This window comes from Aspergillus saccharolyticus (assembly GCF_003184585.1).
Source record: "Aspergillus saccharolyticus JOP 1030-1 unplaced genomic scaffold BP01scaffold_5, whole genome shotgun sequence".
Lineage (NCBI taxonomy): Eukaryota > Fungi > Ascomycota > Eurotiomycetes > Eurotiales > Aspergillaceae > Aspergillus > Aspergillus saccharolyticus.
In genome coordinates, this window is record NW_020290615.1 from 92161 (window position 1) to 111065 (window position 18905).

Here is an 18905-nt window from a genome sequence, read left to right on the forward strand (position 1 = left end):
TACATAGCACTAGCAATTTAGCAGACGAGCTACCCTGACTCAGATCAAACACAGCTCGTGTCAACGATAAGAACACAACAAGAGCTGTTGCATAAGTATCGGTAACACGCACTTGCCTCTTGGGCGTCAGGCGTGCCGTGGAGATCCAGAAAACGTCCTTCCCTCCTATCTGATGATGCATGACGGACGTACTCAGTACCACGCGGTTGGGACGAAGTTACAGTAGAAGTTTAAGGACAAGTCGTCCCAAGAGACAGCCAGTGTTCAGGAAAGAAAATTCTCATGACGCCGGCCGGGAGTGCCTGAATTGTGGCGCTTCTTGGCGGTCGCCACAGTGCGTCCTGGACTTTTTCATTGACTTTTCGCTGAACCAGTCGGTGTCTCTTGGCCATCCACCTTCGGCGATTCTCTCTTGGTAGCCGTAGCCTAATGAAATCACCCTGCAGGCACCATTTTCCGAGCTAAAGGCAAGATTCAATGAACGCATTGTCGCATGGGAGCTCACAATGCGGATGATGATGTGAAATCGACGATAAAACAATCGGAAATAGCCCCTTGAAAGCACAGCAGCCGATGCAGTGCGGAGTCATTGCGCGACGCACAGTGCTCCAGTCTGTCTGGGTCTGTTGAAAAGTAGGGATCCACACTCTTCTTCCAAGTGGGGATTTCAAGGGCCCATTCATTGTTATTCCCGACGCCCACCGCAGCCACAACTGGGGCCGACTCCATTGTCGGCTTTTACTCATGGCCAACTGTGATGAAGGGTCTCCACCCTGGAGCAATCTATCGATCTCAGTTGGGAATTGACCTAAATGAACCTAAGTCGATAGTCCCGGAATTCCTGCCTCTGTTGTAGTTTGTAGATCGATTACCCATGTCCAACTAAATTAGTAGTATCTACCGAGTGTGTTGAGAAGGAATACGGAGTATATCGGCCATGATGGAATGAAATGAAGCAAAGAGAGATTGCACCCAAGTAGTGGAAACATTACCAATCATCAGCCGCATGATATCCATTCGCATCACAGTACATACTGTGACAAATTGGTCTGGACCGGACAGAGCAGCATCTTGGGTTCTTGGAGGTTTCCACTGGCTGAATTTTCCCGTGCGATCGGCGAGGTTTCCGCATCGATCAACTCCTGCTTTGCTGTTGCTGCCATCCATGGATGGAGCTCACAGAGAGAGTTGTGTCTCTTGTCTTTGGTGTTCGTCGTCTCTTTTTTTATATGAGGTCCCCACTCCGTCGCTCAAGTTTCTTCCTGTCAACTTAATAGTTTTAGGCTTCTCCTTGTCCTTTCCATTTTCTTTGCTCTTTCCTACCTCTTCTCACCGCGCTTCCCTGCATTTGTTTTAGCTGTTCGCCCTCCTGTACTTTCATACTTCGCCGTGCTCGATTGCATCAGCTACTGGCGAGCTCTTTTCCTCGCTTCATCTGATAGAACTGCCAATAGATCATATGCATACTTAGACCATTTGAGCGGTATGTATCACTTCCTAGTAATCTTATTTATGGCAATCTTCCCCACCTGTGTTTGCTTTGCAGTGCTGCACTGATGCTCGTGCGCTTTTCACTGTCTCACCTCAATTTCCCGATAATTACCCACATCGATCTCGAATTTTCTAAACTTATTCCCTCGTGGTCCCTTAATGCTCTCTCTAACTGTCCCATCCATGGTTTCTCATCGTGCCATGCCAACTTTCTTCTGACTACCCTCATAGCTTGAAATTCGACCAGATCAATCAATTCCATTGTCGATCAAGTATCAAAGCTTGAGCTCTCCAGTTCCATCGACTGGCCCGGTGCCAGCATGTCTCACCCATCAGAGAACTTGCAAAGTACAGTCCACCAGCATGAGAAGAGAGTGGAGGGTGACACACCCGTTTCCGACGAGGGAACCTATTACGACAGCTCCAACAACGGGCACGGAAATCACCTTCGGGTAGATACCTCTTACGACTATGATCGCTCGGCCTTGCGCTCACCCGCCACCGCACGAGAAGAGTCAATGCGTCTAGAAGATGATTTGGCTGTGCTCGAGGCCGAGCGCATGGCGTCCCGTTCCACCACACAGGAGGGATCAATGAGGCAGGGCGAAGACGACGGTGCCTCTATGGCCCGATCCCGTTCTCGTCCGTCGCAGCACGTTGTTGATGAGTTTGACGAAGCCACCAACCCGTTGCACGAGAAGGCTGCCGTTTACAATCCTCCCGAGAACCCCAATACCAACATCGCCCGGTTCATTAAGAAGCTTCACGAGTCGAGTTTCATTGTGCGCTATTTCACTTACATTGTACCCCTGGTCTTGATCCTCTTGATCCCTCTGCTTGTTGGCGCTCTAGCTTTCCCTGATGCCAATGTTGGAGGAGTTAAGTTACTCTGGTTCTCAGTCTGGTTGGAGATTGTCTGGCTGACCCTCTGGGCCGGAAGGGTGAGTGCGCTCACTTTTACCACGCATCTCGGAAACTAACTCCAATTGATTTTAGATTGTCTCGAAATGTATTCCTGTTCCAGCTGGCTGGATGGCGAGTATTTTCACCAACAACTCGAAAAAATGGCGTGATATGGCTAAACAGCTGGAGCTACATGGTACCTTGTTCTTCTGGTGGTTAGGTGTCGAAATATCGTTTCTGCCCACCATGAAGAACCATCATGTCGACGGAAGTCATGGCACAAAGTCTTGGGAGAATACAGTCAACAAGATTATCATCTCCATCTTTGTTTGGACGATTTTGAACCTCGTCGAGAAGGTTATCATCCAGTTCATTGCCATTAGCTTCCACACTCGTACCTATGCGGATCGTATTGAGATCAACAAGTTTCAGATTGGCAGTTTGACCAAGCTCTATGACTTCTCCAGACGCAAGATTACAGCTAAAGATACCGAGTTCGAAGATAAGGGTCAACCCGCCGCCAGTGGATTGAAGACCCCACTGCATTATGCCGGCAAAGCTGGACGCTTGGCTAAAGGTGCTCTGAACAAGGTGGGTGATGTGGCCGGAGCTGTCGCCGCTGATTTCACTGGCCGCACCGTCAACAACAGCACTCATCCATATCAGGTGGTGCTGACCCTGTTGCGAACAACAAGTGGCTGCCAGGTCCTGGCCCGTCGTCTCTATCGCACTTTGGTGCGCGATGGTTTCGAAACCGTTTTTTCTGGAGATCTCAAGGAAGCTTTCGACAATAATGAAGAGGCGGATGCTGCATTTACCATGTTCGACAAGGATATGAACGGAGATATTTCAATGGAAGAGCTAGAAGCTGTCTGCGTGGAGATTGGACGAGAGCGCAAGGCCATCACCGCATCATTGAAGGATTTGGACTCGGTAGTCGGCAGGCTCGATAATATCCTGGAATTTTTCGTGATCATCATTACCGTGATCGTCTTTCTGACCCTGATCTCGACATCCGCCGCTGGTGTGCTCACGTCTGCCGGGTCGAGTATTCTGGCTTTGTCGTGGCTTTTCTCTGCCACCGCGCAGGAATTTCTCCAATCAATCATCTTTGTTTTCGTGAAGCACCCATTTGATGTCGGTGACCGTGTGACCGTTTATGGTAATGCAGGTGATGCCGGTCTCGGTGATGACTACTTCGTCAAGCAGATCTCGCTTCTGTATACGGAGTTCAAGAAAATGCAGGGTCATGTCGTGCAGGCTCCCAACAGTTACCTTAACGGGTTGTTCATTCTGAACCAACGTCGGTCCGGTGCGTTGGCGGAAGCAGTGCCCATTGTCATCAAATATGGTACTACTCTCGAGCAGATTGACGCTCTTCGCCAGCGGTTATTGGAGTTTGTCCGCAGCGAACGCCGTGAATTCCAGACCAACATTCTCACCGAGATGCGTACCGTTACGGAGAACTTCTCAGTGACCCTCAATATTGTCTTCTTCTACAAGTCGAACTGGCAGAATGAGGGCCTGCGTCTGCAGCGCCGCAACAAATTCATCTGCATGCTGATGGTTGCCCTGCAAGAGATCGGTATCGAAGGACCACGCATGAACCTCCAGGGTGCCCGGGTCGATATCCCCTTCCATATCGCCGGGTTTCCGCAGCCAAACATGCCGGCCACGCCTGGCAGCAGGGATGGCCACCCTCCCCCAACTCCTATTGGCGACCACCAGGGCTCTTTCCCTGAGTTTGCTGGGTCCAATGGCGCCACGCGCCATCCATCTATTCTTCGCAAAGGCATGAACACCGCTGCAGCCAGGGCTCGCGGTGACTCCATGCTTTCCCGTAAGCACGTGGACTTCTCCCTCGGCATGCGCGATGTCTCCTCCGGCGACGTCATGGGCGACGTCTTCGAAGATCGCCGAACCCGGGTCGAAGATATTGTCCGAAGCGCCAACCGGGAAAATACCGAGCGTCGCATCCAAGAAGAAGAGGAAGAAGAAAGCGAGCGCCAGAGCCGGGTCTCTTCCTCCCGCCGGCGCAGCAACTCCAACTTGAGCGTCCCGTCCACTTCGCGCGCAGGTCGCCGATCGGTCGACTCCCAAGGTGGTCACAGTGTGACCTCGATCACCCACAATCGCTTCTTCCGGCATCATCGCAGCAGCATCAGCCGCGAACCCGATGATCTGATGGAGCAGGGCCGCTCAGCGCAGGGTGCTAGCACGTCTGCCACGGGCTCCGATCTCCACCCCAGCGTTTCTCCTAGCGAGAAACAGTAATCGCATTTGAAGATCCTTGTGCCAAAAACTTACATCATAGATAATAAACATATAGATACATATCTCCTTCTGATTGATATTCGCAAGATTGCTCAACATGAAATCATATATACTACCTACTACTAGAATAGCAATATGTTCTGTTCATACCCTGGTTTTGTGAATGACCCGAAAAGAGGAATACTTGGCTCCTGAAATAACTTACTATAAAAGGTAGTGCATACGTAGCAAAGCCTTGAACTCCCCGTCTACTGCTACGGACGTGACGAAGATGAGATTCTTGCGAGTAAGCGAGTAGAAGAGCTCGTGTGTCTGCTTAGTCAGCATGTACACCAGGCGGAGATATGCAGCAACACAGAGTTATCGCGATGTTCCACAGAAGCTCCAGACTTCTAAAATATATCAGAGCAGGTGCATTCTTACAAGCTTCGCATGACATGCTCGGAATTTAACTCATCGGGATTCCTTCGTCACTCTCAACGGTGAAGGCTGCTCGTACCTGATTTTCTCTCGCAAGCATGCATTTAATTCGCCGACACGTCGTGCTGGCCTGCGCATCATGAATCACGGAATTGCAGCGAGAATCGGCTCGGACACTCGAGACAGACTAGAAACCACCTAGCTCGCAGAGCTCAGAGCACGAGAATAATTAACTCGAGTAGATAACTAACCCAGCTGCCTCAGCATGACTCAACCTTTTGCCACGAGCCACCAACCGCGTAGGGTCTCCAGCGTCGCGGCGGGGCCCACGGGGGCCGAACGCTTCCCATATCATGAACAGCCAGCATCCGGTTAAAGCCATGGTTTTTCTTGCTTCTTGCATAAGAACAAGTCTCACAATGGTCAGCTTTTATCATTCCTTTAGCGGTTGAAGATATAGCAGACGTCAAGAACGTGCCACATGTTCAGCGTCTCCTTCGCCTTGAAAACAAGTATGCCAAAGTGGTGTGGCCTGTGGCCAGGCTATGGGACTAATTCCCCGCCACGGTTCCTCAAATTCAGATCCTCCGATGGCTTCATTATGTTTGTTGTGGCCTTTGCCGTGTTCACAGTAAGTGCATGGGCAAGAAGCCGCCAGTTTCCCAGCTCCATGCGACTACAGGTTGATGACTGACATTCGAATAGGATATTCTGTTGTATGGGCTAGTATGTGGATCCCCTTCATAAGCCCCTCCCAACCATCCCGGGGGGGGGCGGGGAGCTAGACTCTTCTGGCAACCTCGCCTAAATTGCAGTCTGTTTTAACCTTGTGTAGATTGTCCCCGTTGCTCCAACGGCGCTGCATGAAAGAGTGGGCTTATCTGTCGATGATGGTGCGTTTGCAATCTTGTTGGTGCGCAATTGACGTCGGCATTCGTATCAGTCAGCTAAACTTCTCCCGGGTATTTGTACAGAACAAAGATGGACATCCATTCTTCTAGCTCTATACGGTGCAGCTCTGTTAGCCACCTCGCGTGAGTGGTCCACCCTTGCGCAATCTCTAAACAACATTCGTTGATGGAATCCTCGCAGCTATTGCGGGCTACATTGCTGACCGCTTCGACTCGCGCTACTGGCCGTTGATTGCTGGCTTGGTCGCGCTGGGGGCGTCGACGGCCCTGCTCTGCGTGGGAACCAGCCTCGCGCTGTGGATTGTTGGGCGGTTGTTCCAGGGCGCGTCGGCGGCCATCGTCTGGACCGTGGGCCTGGCATTGATGGTAGACACTGTCGGCCGGGACGGCCTGGGCCAGGCGATGGGCTACATCGGCATGGGCATGACGCTGGGAATCATGGGCGGCCCGCTTCTCGGGGGTGTCATCTACGGCCGCGGGGGCTACTATGCGGTGTTCGGGCTGGCGTTCGGGCTCGTCGGCGTGGACATTGTGTTGCGGCTCGTGATGATCGAGAAGAAGCATGCCCTGAAATGGGAGCAGCAGCAACAGCAACTCAAAGGAAACCCAACCGACCACCCGCAACAAATCGACCACTATACATCCTCATTCACCTCATCCGCAACACAACCCACCTCCCTCCCCCCGGACCTCGAGCACCAACCCCCCAAAACCACCCTTACCACTCCAGCAACCCCAACACCCCCAGCGGCCCGCAAACCCACCAAATCCCAACCCACCGCCACAAAGAACGCAATAACCACCCTCCTCTCCTCCCCGCGCATGCTCGTCACCCTCTGGACATACTTCATCATCTCCGTCCTTCTCAGCTCCTTCGACAGCGTGCTCCCCTTATTCGTGGAATCCACCTTTGCCTGGTCCCAACTCGGCCAAGGCCTAATCTTCATCCCCATCTCACTCCCCCACCTCCTCGATCCGGTAGTGGGCCACCTCAACGATCGCTTCCCGCGCCTCCGCCGGTACCTCGCCGCGGGGGCGCTCTTCGCCACCGTGCCGCCCGTCGTGGCGCTGCGCTGCGTGACAGCCAACACCCTGAACCAGAAAGTCCTGCTCTGTGCGCTGCTGGCGCTCGTAGGGGCTTGCATCGCCACGCTCATGCCGCCCGTGCTCGTCGAGGCCTCGTACATCGTGCAGGAGAAGGAGGAGGCGAACCCGCATGTCTTTGGAAAGGGCGGGGCGATGGCGCTGGCGTATGGGATTTTGAATGTTGCGTTTGCCGCGGGGACGATTGCGGGCCCGTTCTTTGCGGGGTTCATCCGGGAGAGTGCTGGCTGGGGCACGATGACTTGGGCGTTGGCGCTGTTGGCGGGGGTTTCGGGGTTTCCGGTGTTGTTGCTACTTGGGGGGTTTTTGTTTGAGAAGAGAGGGAAGGGGGAGGAGGTGGAGGTGCCGAGATCATGATGACAACAAGATTCTCATCTCTTTTGCTTTGGGTTGGTTGCGTTCTGAGCACATAGATATCGCTTTTGGGAAAAGCTCAGCCAATTAGGCCACAGGATATAGTGTACTGTACATATTCTTCTCCTCTCGTCTACATTTGCATGTACATATATAGTATATACAAGTTGCGTCCTCCGGAAATGGTTGGACACTTGGGCGTTCCAGATGAGGGCACCATCAGCTCCGGAGATCCTGATACCTTAGTTATGGGCTTCCAACTGGCTTGTACATAGGCTTGCGGGGCGGCCTACGGGATATCAGATCTTGATTCGCTGTATCAGAGCAGCCACCTGATTAAGCAAAGAAGCAGAAAATCCAGAAGATAACTCAGCTGTATAGATAAGGAATGATGCCGGAATTATACAGGGCTGTCTCTATATCTAAAGGCCCAAATAGAAAGATTAGAAGATTCAACAGGCTGCAAGAAGAACTAGTAGATCCTAATAATCGTAGAAAATTGCCTCACCAGTGCAAGTATAGGGGAGGAATATCGTCTCTGTAATCTGATCAACTTGCAGTATTAAGAAATCAATTCCTATGTCTATACTTAGGCGGACAGTTCCGGTCGACATACGTGTATATATTGTCTGGCAGCGTGACGATAACCCGGCCACGTCATTCCAAGCGTAATTATCCCAGTATACTCATATCATTTAGTTGATTCTCTATGATAAAATCCATCTAAGGAATTGATAACGTGTTCATGAACCACCCCTGAGCCATGTAAAGGCGTCATATATTGACATATATACAATATCCCTAATCAGGGCTGGGTATATACCCACAGCCAACTGGATTCATACTTATTCATAATTTCAACATTCATGTATAGTAATAGTATATAAGAACCCCGCCAAAGTCCACGCAGTGACTGCCGTCAAGCTGCCTGAGCGGCTAGATACGCAACTCATCATCATGATTATCATCAATCTATACTTAGTTGTATGTAGTCCAGAGGTCCACAAGATATGTTTGAAATTTGGGATACTCGACTCCGTGAATGCTATATATACAGGAACCTGGATAGAGATAGAATAACAGAAAAAGGAACAAGTAGGCAAGAGAATGGGAGCCAGCATAGCAACGGGCACGAATCCGCAAGCAAAACCGCTCGGCTTGTATTTACATGCTGCATGGATGTTTGAGCTGGAAAGCGACCCCCAACCTCATGTCATAGGCTATTCTTTTTCTCCACTCTCTCACTTTTGGTGGTAGGACAACAACTCATACATACATATAGCCAAAGCAAGCAACGATTTTGGTTGTCACGGAGCAAGAGTGGAACATACAAAGGAGAAAAGAATAATGATCTGACAGGCGAAAGAAGGTACAAATAAAGGAGAGGAGCAATGCATACGAGTGAGGCCCGAATAGATATAAAAGTAAAGGTGCGACCGATGCAAAATGATGGCGCGAAATTTAGACAACAGGTTGATCGAGGTGGTTCAACGCAGAATAACTCCAGAACACCCGCTCAACCTTCACATGCATAGAGAAAATCAAATGTCTGGTAGACGTGGAGCAAATTCTGACAGGGCGTGTTGATGACGGTCGATAGAAAATCTGTAAGAAACAAAAGAAACGGAGCAGGCCAGCCCTGACGACAATCGTACAGCACGCGACGTCTATTTTTCTTGGACAAAACCACAAGATGGTTATTCTAGCGCTCAGATTGACCAGGAGTGTTCTCCGAGTAGTAGCTGGGCAGAGGAGTATGCAGAGGTCGAGGTGTTGCTTCGGCATCTAGGGTCTGATCGATATCGACATCGGGGGACAAGTCTGCACTTGCATAGCTTTCGCTTATTTTAGACCGGGGTGTGTCAAAATCGTCTTCTGCAGGAACAAGGTCAAGTTTATTCTTCGGAAAGACAATCGGAGGTGTGATATGCCCTTTCTTGACGGGCTCGGCGCCGGCCTCGTGGAAAATCCCACGCGCAGACCTGGTGTCAGGAGGAGACGACTCGTCCAAGAAAATGGCCGGCGGGTCCATCCTGAACCCTAGCTCTCGAGTCGGAGAGTGTTTGGGGCTATATGCTTCTTCGTCCGGTTCGTCCTCTTCTTCGACAGTACTAATGATAGCCTCCTCTGGAACATGAAGTCCCTCATACATCCTCTCAAGAGCAGTTGAATGATAGCCAATGTGCTCTTCGTTGTCACTCATTCCAGAAGAACCGCCGCTCCTGCGTCTTTCCAGAGACTCTCTTTCCTTCTTGAGCAACTCCTCGCTGCCGCTAACGACACTTCCCCGGCTGTTCGTTCTCATCATCTCGATGCCCAACTTAGAACCGGGTCGATGGGTCCTGTTGCGGGGACTGCAGGTTCGCGACGGAGTATTACCAAGCTCCTCATCTTCATCATCCCCTGACTCGCCGCACTCATACCGCTTTCTCTCCAGCGACTCTCTCTTAGCACGAATGGCCTCGCTAGATCGCTGTTTGCGAGGAGTCATAGTTGCTCCTGTGGAGGGAATGGTCGCTGGCGCCGACTCCGAGTGAAGAAGGCTAGGAAAAGGCACTGCCTCAGGGCCACTCCTATAGCCAGCATCTGTGGCTCCTCTGGTTTTGTTCGACTCCTCGGTTATGCCAAGCCCTCCCTTGCTCGGTGTCCACTCGTCGTGGTTTCGGCTCACAATCACAGGAACATCATCAGTCTTGACAGACTCCATGTCACCGAAATAACTACTACCGACAGAGTCCTCGCGACTTGACCCTCTATATGAGCTGGAGGGAACATGTACGAAACCAGAAGATGTCGTCGAGCTCGGGCTATGCTCAACCTGATTGGCAGGCTGGCGGAGCATAGCGGGTGCAGGCATTGAAAGGGGATTATAATCTTTGGGAGGTGGCTTCCACTGGCAGAACTTACACAATGCCTCGGTCAGTTTTGTCGTGGTAGGGGGCTTTTGAATGAGGGAGTCAAAGTGGTGTGTTTCCGGCAGGTCCTTCAGGTAGCCCGTAACTGCAATGATTGGAGTGTGTCGGTTTGCACTGCGCGTCTCGCGTACCATGCGCGCAATATCTGCACCGTTGACTTGCGGTAGTTTGAACTCAGTCATGATGATATCGAATTGAATGTCACTCAAAGCATAACGCATAGCCTCTGCACCATTGACAGCCGTAATTGTGCGGCATCGAAGCTTCTCAAACAGGCGTTCCATGACTAGTCGAGAGACGGGATGGTCCTCACAAATGAGCACGTCTAGGGGCCGGAAGAAGGGGCCCTCGGGGAAGTTGATCTGAGAGAGTCGCCTGGAACTCTGACGACGCCGTTGGACCTTGAGTAAGGCTTTCGTGCGAGGATCTTCGTTATCTGATGAGGAAGGAGATACATCGAACAATTGACTTCGGCGTTTGTGGTGGGTTCCAACATAAGTCTCCTTTGCCAACGACGATGAAAGCTCGCCGTCTTGGGAGCCAATAGTCTGTGATCTTGTTCGCGAAGCCGGGGCACTTCCGTGACGTTGCCCTGAAGGAGTCTTGTCAGGAGAGTTCCCTGTAGCCCGACTAGTCTTGACTGGTGACGATGCAGTTGATCCAAGTTTGAGACTTGACATTCGATTTGGATCTGCTGTCGCTGTATATAGCGAGCCGGTGGACTGTGAAGAAGACGATCCTGATGTTTTTCTGCGCTCGTGGTTGTGCCCTGTGCTGAACTGGACTAGTAATGGGGAGGAAGGCTGAGATGGACGACTGGGAGACGAATTGGCCTGACTCAAGGCCGAGGGAGACGCTGGTCTGTTGTTTCCCTTACTTTGAGACAAAGTCCGCTGCAAAGATATTGGCAAGGGACTTCCTTCGAGGGAGGGTGGGGGTGCGGGTGTAGCTGGTTCTGGTCCCTGAGCTGGGGTTGGCTGGACACCAGCGGAGGACGGATGGCGTTGCTGGGCTTGCATCGCCTCTTGGCGCAATTTCTGGATAACGTCCTTGTTGGCCTTTTCGAGCATGGGGAGATTCTTGAAAGAGAAATTGCCGAAGTCATCGGCAGGGGCAGGTTCGCTCAGCCTCCTGCTTCGAGATTCGCGTACATGAGGCGGAATGTGAAGGGGCATCAGGGGCCGTTTCATTGCGTTAACTTGAGAGCGCACTTTGAACAATGCATCATGAGGCCGATCTTGCGGGTATGGTCCGGCGGTCATTGGCTGTGGCGGAGATGTTCCATCTTCAAGTTCCTCAGTGAAAGCTTGGAGAGTAGCACCGCGAGCATCAAAATACTCGGTGTCTTCTGGATTCTCGATGTTGGGCACGAACTGCGCTTTATCCTCTAGCAAGGTATCCCAGTTGATATCAGAAAACCATCTGTGACTACGAATCTCGGCCCCACCATTGGGGTATTTCTCCTCGACATTAGCACCAATACGCTCGCGTGGATTGATGGTCATCAGCTTGTTCATCAAGTCAATTGCTTCAGGCGAAGCCAATTCTTCAGCTTCTTCGGGCCAATTGATCCTGCGGTGCAAGATATTATCGAAGACCTCATCAGGAGTTTCCGCATTGAAGGGCGGGTATCCAAACAGAAACTCGAACATGATACATCCCAGAGACCACCAATCACTCATTTCATCTTGGCCAACGCCATTGATAGTCTCCGGAGCCAAGTAATCAGGGGTGCCAACAAAGCGCCGATTGTGATCTTCCGGATCGTAAAGCGCCATGAGAGGCGGCATCATTGACTGCTGCGGTGGAGTGCTATACGAGAAGGAGTTGCTTAAAGTTGGCTGGAGAGGAAACAAATGAGGGGACTCCCCCGCCTCGCTCTGACTCTCCTCTCCATGCATATGATTGGCTGTGGGGACAGGGACAGGCATCGAGCCCTGTTGTTCCCCATCCTCATTGAGAGACAGTGTTTTGAAGATGGCATTGAGACTCTCGCTGGCTCCGCTGTCACTTCGATACCCTGACGCTCGGCGTGAAGTCTGCCGACTGGGTCCAGTCTGATTGAGATTGAAATAGGACGGCTGAGGCATACTACCCGCACCCTCAGGCGTAATCAAAGGGGTGGAACATGGCGATGCACCTCCCTGAAAATCAAAAGATGCCGAGCGAGATGATGCAATAGACGTTGTTCGAGGTAGCGATCCTTGCTTGAGCAGATCGGGCGCCGGCTCGTGGTTCATGCTCTTGAGAACACGCTTTTGACGCCCAACGAGACCCATGCGGGACAACCCAAAGTCGGTCAGCTTGAGATGACCTGTCTGATCGATCAGGAGGTTGTCAGGCTTGAGATCACGATGCACAATGCCCCTGCTGTGGAGATGTTCCACGCCGAGGACTACTTCAGCAATGTATTTTTTCGCCCAATCCTCAGGCAACCCGCCCAACACTTTAACAAGCGAAGCACAGTCGCCTCCGTTGAGATACTCCATTACCAGATAGAGATAATCTTTACTGGAGAAGGTCCAGTAGAGCTTAGCCACAAAATCACTCTCGCCCTGCCACATCATAATCGCACGCTCCGCCTTGACATTGGTTACTTGATTTTTGGCAACCATATCCGCCTTTTTCAACACCTTGATTGCAAAATATTCTCCGGTTGCCTTCTTTTTCGACAAGTATACACTGCCAAAAGCACCCTTGCTGATGGGCTTGATGATCTCGAAGTCCTTGATTGATAGCGGAGCGGGCCGTGGCTGAGGCTGGCTGACCGAGGACAGGTGCGGCGACACGGGCGGTTTGGCAACATCAGACGACGTGGCCGACGACTGACGACGATGATGGCGGTAATGGAGCTGGGCCAACTCATTCGCATTGGCTGAAGGGGACACTACAGGCGAAGGTAGGCTATCAGCACCGCTAGACAGACGGGCTCTGGGCATACGGAGCGGTGAATGTGGACCTGAGATCCTCGCGGGTGAATGTTGCCGACGGGGAGAGCTAGACAGCCCCGGGAGCACTAAGCTTCGACGCTTCCTGTCCAAGCTCCGTTCCGAAGACGGCGACTCGGTCCGTAGAGCACCGGGAAAGATCGAAGAAGGGATACTGCTGTCGCTGTTTTCCCCTGCGTCTAATTCAAGCAGCGACATTCCCCTTCGTGAGGGTTGTGACGTTCCTAACACGCCGGCTATGCTTTTATGTGAACGTGGCGTGGGACATTCCATGGGACTGTTGGATCCTGTAGAAACGGCGACCGACGCGGTTGACGATTTGCCTTCCGACTGCGACGACTGAAATCGATCTGGCGAATTGCGCATAGACATAGTGAGAGCAGACATCGGGCCTGGTACCGTGGCTTCCCGCTTTGCGTACAATATCGGACTAGCTGCAGTGACCGCAGGATTGATTTCGGGCGGCGAATCATCGTCAGAAGAACTAGAATCACTGAGCTGACCAGCAGCGATACGCTCAGCCTTGCTAAGTGCTGCAGTGATACACTCTTCTACCAGAATTGTGTACTCAATGCGAATACGCTCGGCGTATTCCACTATCCTCCGATGGCGAATAACCGCATCTACTTTCGCCTTGGCAACCTGCTCTGTATCCATGCAAAGGGCAGCCAGACCCTGTTCCTGCTCAAGAGTATTAGAACTGGGCGACTGCCATTGTATCACCTGAGAAATGCGCGATTCAGATTGCGGAGACAGGGTTCGGAAGTCGTCACTACTATCCGTCCGAGACGACTCCTTTATCATGGGCATGTTGATCTCCAAGGCCGTATCACACAGGTCAAGTATCAACTCGACGATCCGAGCCAACGGTCGCCGTACTGCGAACGAGCGTGCTCTAGCGTGTCCGATTCCAGACGCTGAATGGTCTCTCGACCTAGGCGGCGTCCCAGGTGCAGAGTTTGCACTAGATGCAGAGCCAGATGAGAGGGCTGATGCACTTGGAGACGGTCCTATGGGTAGTCCTTTATACTCAGGTTGGACCAGTGGCGGTGGTGTTGCGCTTTCTCCAAGTACCGGCGGCCTGCCTTGCCTTGCCTCCAGCGCGTCGAGCACTCGGACAATTGCGTGACGATGCTCATTGAGATTCTCCTGGGCGATCTGAACATCCATTTCAGCGCGATGTTCCTGAAGACAGAGGTCGGAATGTTTCTCAAACCACCATGGTGTGATCTGGCGCTCACAGATACGACATAAGACGGGACTCGGGGCCGGGTGTTTGGAGGGATCGGGTTCACTGGCGGCAGCCTCCGCTAGGGTCGTCAAGTAGTTTGCTAACACTTCCGCGCCAACACCGAGTGACTCTACTAACAACGGAGGGAGGTCGATGGTAACTTCTCTGGGTTCCGTGAAGGGTCGCAACATCCACATCGTCTGCGTTCAGGCTCGTTAGCATCATATTCAGCTGCTGTTTATCGATTGGAATAAACCTACATGACCCGCTCCATCCGCCGAACGGTCAAATACCATGATTCCTTGTCCTTCCATGTGTAGAACATCCTGGCGGTCCTCTTTCTGCTCAGGAGCCTCTCCCCGATCCTCGCCCGTTTCTTCTGCGATCGATTCTGCGACAGGTGGCTCTGGCGAATACTTTAAGACCGAGTCAGGACCTATCTGGACGGCAAACCGAATGAAGCGGCTGTAAGAATCATCCTCTTTCATGCTCTCTATCGTATCGTGGAAGACATTCTTGTTGCCGACCAGCAGATCGGCGATCATCCGTCCCTCTATCGATTCCGGGGCAGTTCCCACGACTTGTCTCCAGGATGGGCTAACCCATTTGACACGGCCATCGAGGCCAAGATCGACGATAACGTTGAGGGTCTGCTCCGCCGCTTCCTTCAACTCCTCCCGTTCTTCCCGCATATCATCCAAACTTGGGGAGCGAGACGGGGAGAATCTTGAGTCAATCGCTCGAGCCTCCTGCCGCAGGGCTGCCACGGCGGGGGGCGCGAGGTACTGAACATCTTCGGAGCCATTGCCCGCCATGCTGGACAGGCAATGTTGGGTCGGACGATCGGGAGGTTCGCTAGGTAGGTGAAATGGCGACTAGACGAGGAAACAGTATGCGAGTAGTAGTCGAATATCAAGTTTAATAGTGAGCAGCTCCGAGCCGGACCGTCTGCCGGGCAGAGCGGGTGCCCTTGGATTGAGAGTTATGGATTCATCCGCAGCATTAACTGGCCATGGCTCGATAGCGGGGGACGCGGACAACAAGTGCGACCGAGGCGAACAGGCCGGTGACGATTCCCGACTTCACGAGCGATATGTTGTATGCGTAACAAATGCAACTTCAGCAGAAAAAAAAAAAAAAACAAGAGACGGCTTGGGAAAAAAATCCGGAGATCGCGTGAAGACAAGGAAGCGAGAAAAAGACAGAAGACCAAGAGAGAATAGCGGCCTATGCGGGGGAATGGCGCGACGGAGCGTCAACGCGAAGCCAGGGCGATTGACAGAGGTCAACCCCCCGAACGAGGTCGACAAGATAAATTATTTGATTCAAAAGTGGAGAAGGGATCTCAAGAAATTTGAGAGCCAAGCTAAATGCCACATAAGCCGACGGAAAACACAAGTTCACCAGGAGAAGGAAACTGAGGATGAGGAGGGGGGGGGGGTGGTTTTGTTGGTTGTAGTTGATTGGAATCACCACAGGATTTAAGAAAAGGAAACGAAGGGCAGCGAGCAGCAAGAACCGAAACACAGAGAGACAAGAGACAGAGACAGTTGAGATGGCTGGTAACAAAAAAAGCATTACCAAGCTAGTACGGGAAGGACCCGGCAGTGGAGTGGGCAGCTGTCCTGCAATAGGTGAGAAAGTTGGTATGATTCCGTCACAACCAGTCTCTGGCGGGAAAATCAAGAGCGGAAATCTTACCAGAATATTCCCAATACCCAATCGATACCCACCATCCAGTGCACCCACCCAGCTTATCGGAGCCTGAATAGGTATGGAATCATTTCGTTTCAATTGACTTTCTCAACTCAGGTTATCGTCCGCCAGAACACAGTCTAGCCTCTACAAATTGAAAGCCATATCCCTTTTTTACTGCTTAACAATCTCCTCTAGCCTGTCTTTCTGTCTGTCAAATACTGAAACTGACTCGGGGCGCTGGGGGGGGGAGGCGTCCGTCAAACTGGGGCGGCGGTGATAGCATGGTTGACTTACTGTGTAGACTCTCTCACTTCCCCATACACTTTGACTAAGTAAATCAACTGACTACTGACTGATCCACTTCCTATTGCTCATCATGAAAAGGCTCCGGTCGATCGTCCACACCACGCCTCTCGACTTGGACCAGAATAGCTAGCGTTGGATCACCACTTTTCCTGCTCCATTGCTGGCCAACATTGAGTGGTTCCAGCTTGTTATGCTGTGTTGCGTTAGTTATAGGAACATGCGATGGACAGACAACTGCCCCCCCCCCTCCACTTCCTCCTGGCAGCTCCTGACTACTCAATACTATGAGTCGCTAGCTATGTTGGACCTTGAAGTCCACCAGCTAAGTCAAAACAGCTAAATTACCCGCTCACTCAGCAGCAACAAGTTCAAGTACTACGAAGACATGTATGAAATCATGTACCGTTAGCGATCGCAATGCACGGGCTCAGATAGCGCTTGTTGGTTCATCGTTTCATTATCTTGGCTCTTATCGTCGACTGACTTCCGACAGTCAGCCATTCATGGGACCCTCGCAGCCCTTAGTTACTCTTCGAGAAGCAATCCTAATCAATTAATCCTGGTCCAGCACACGCTCTTTAATTCGAATTTGACACACCACCGCCCCCCTCCCCCAATGGCACACGGCTCGTTTCCTACGATGCCATTATTTACCAGCCTTGAGCAAATAAAAAAAAAAGAATCACTCGCCATCAACATCATCACCGTCATCATCGGCCAGGAACCAGCAGTATCCCCCCTCTTTCCTCGTTTTCTCTCATCACCCCCCCCTCCCTGTTGCTGCATGGCCGCACAGAATGCAGAGCTTACCCTCGTACTCACGTCGCTCAGACAGTGGTTCCCTGGTCTCGCAGCCCGCCGAAGGATGTCAGTCCGAACCATAGACGGCCGCCGCAGCCACGAAGCGCCACTTCAGACTCCGTCTCAACGATCGGGCTATTTCCAGTTCATCAACTACTAATGCAATAAGTTTCGGTTTTCTGGAAGTTCTGTACAACCTAAACCTTTGTGCTTTTGGCGCAGCCCCGGCGACGGAATGAAACGTTGATGGCGACAGAGAAGAGGGAACCACGGTGGCCCAATGATGAGAAGCGAGACTATCTCCACAACCTCCTGGCTAACGTTACTACATTCTATCTTGCCTTCAACGGGGTACGTGTTTCCCATCTCTAGAGCCAATCATAAGACTCTCCCCATAGTCAGGACGTCACCGCCCGACCGAAACGATCGTTATCGGCCCCGGTCCATGGAAACAAACGAAAAGAAGGTGAGTCTCATTTACATATTCCGTTCCAGGGATCTATCTTGCCGGACCCAGCGGGCGATCTGCTCACTTGACTTCACCTTTGCCCCATTCGACACATCATTGAAACCGGAACAGGAGATCTACTTTCTGGGGAATCAATCTCAAAAGTTGGCCTGTGGTGTGTCTAATACTCAATGAGGAGGAAAATCCGTTGGTAAGCGAGGTTTAGGTCGGCTGCAGTGCAGCAGCAGCGGCATGCAAGTGGCGCGCAGTCCGGCCGAAGGATGGCCATTGGCCGGCGACAGATCAGATTTGTAGAACCAAGAGAGGGGGAAGTTGGTACACGGCAGGTAGGTTGGCACCTACACGCTCTAGAGAGTAGAGGCTTAGTTTTGGGCGCTTGACGGATATTATCTGATGTCGAAATCGAGGATCAGTCTGGCATGAAGGGATTTTGATGATGATCAGGTCGGTCCAACTAACTATATACCACCACGGACGCACGTTCATATCTCTCGGATATGGTTGAAACCCACCTTATCATATCGTCAGATGTGAAGCTTGCCAGATCATGAAACTATCAGCTTCATTTTCTGTACCAAGAGAAAGGCCATGCAATATTGCCTTGCTGTCTTATCAAGGGACGGCTGAGATTTTGATGGAATCTGCGGGGTAAGAAAAAGTGGGGAGGCCCCAGAACGGATTGGATTGATTGATCGAACGGACAAAAAGCGAGAATCTTCAAACAGAGCCGGCAATGTACACTTCATGAATATGGCCGCAAACGATCTCCATTTCTTTGCTTTTTTGTTAGAGCACCCTTATGTTTTCTTCCCTTCTTGCTGGTCACCGCTCCGATCGCGCATACTACCTATCAGAACAAGCCATGAACAATCCAGGGCTCCCCTAGGATTCTTCCAATCCTGGCCATGTAATTCGATGGTCAGACAAACCTCGATCATCATGATGACAATAGACGTTGAGGATCTCTCTGGAGTATTTAGGGCGTGGACCAGGCTGTCTCACATCATTCTCCTAGGCTTTGGAAGCAGGTCAACTGCCCCCATGAGAGCAACCCCTGCCTCGAATCGAGGATTGCTTCTC

At 51.7% G+C, this 18905-nt stretch overlaps 5 protein-coding genes across 5 annotated transcripts; 4 read left to right on the forward strand and 1 right to left on the reverse strand.

Annotated features, from left to right (window-relative positions):
* The first annotated feature begins 1081 nt into the window (after positions 1-1081).
* On the forward strand, positions 1082-1449 carry BP01DRAFT_174298 (uncharacterized protein). Its single transcript, XM_025570806.1, has one exon. The coding sequence runs from the start codon at positions 1166-1168 to the stop codon at positions 1355-1357; it is 192 nt and encodes a 63-aa protein (XP_025433978.1). The 5' UTR covers positions 1082-1165; the 3' UTR covers positions 1358-1449.
* A 362-nt stretch (positions 1450-1811) lies between these two features.
* BP01DRAFT_363186 (Mechanosensitive ion channel family) lies at positions 1812-4668 on the forward strand (the record flags this gene model as incomplete). The annotated part of the gene is made up of 2 exons (XM_025576257.1): positions 1812-2432; positions 2488-4668. 2 exons carry the CDS (start codon positions 1812-1814, stop codon positions 4666-4668), a joined length of 2802 nt encoding a protein of 933 aa, XP_025433979.1.
* Positions 4669-5602: 934 nt separating this feature from the next.
* On the forward strand, positions 5603-7460 carry BP01DRAFT_290068 (MFS transporter; the record flags this gene model as incomplete). The annotated part of the gene is made up of 5 exons (XM_025571602.1): positions 5603-5719; positions 5794-5814; positions 5924-5981; positions 6063-6122; positions 6181-7460. 5 exons carry the CDS (start codon positions 5603-5605, stop codon positions 7458-7460), a joined length of 1536 nt encoding a protein of 511 aa, XP_025433980.1.
* Positions 7461-9159: 1699 nt separating this feature from the next.
* BP01DRAFT_290400 (protein kinase RIM15) lies at positions 9160-15366 on the reverse strand (the record flags this gene model as incomplete). Its single annotated transcript, XM_025571608.1, has 2 exons — positions 9160-14751; positions 14812-15366. 2 exons carry the CDS (start codon positions 15364-15366, stop codon positions 9160-9162), a joined length of 6147 nt encoding a protein of 2048 aa, XP_025433981.1.
* A 2059-nt stretch (positions 15367-17425) lies between these two features.
* BP01DRAFT_174376 (uncharacterized protein) lies at positions 17426-18053 on the forward strand. Its single transcript, XM_025570809.1, has one exon. The coding sequence runs from the start codon at positions 17637-17639 to the stop codon at positions 17997-17999; it is 363 nt and encodes a 120-aa protein (XP_025433982.1). The 5' UTR covers positions 17426-17636; the 3' UTR covers positions 18000-18053.
* The last annotated feature ends 852 nt before the right edge of the window (positions 18054-18905 follow it).

Bases quoted from the DNA above. Each gene is read 5' to 3' on its own strand.
- BP01DRAFT_174298 (XM_025570806.1), top strand. From the start codon at position 1,166: ATGGATGGAGCTCACAGAGAGAGTTGTGTCTCTTGTCTTTGGTGTTCG.
- BP01DRAFT_174376 (XM_025570809.1), top strand. From the start codon at position 17,637: ATGATGAGAAGCGAGACTATCTCCACAACCTCCTGGCTAACGTTACTA.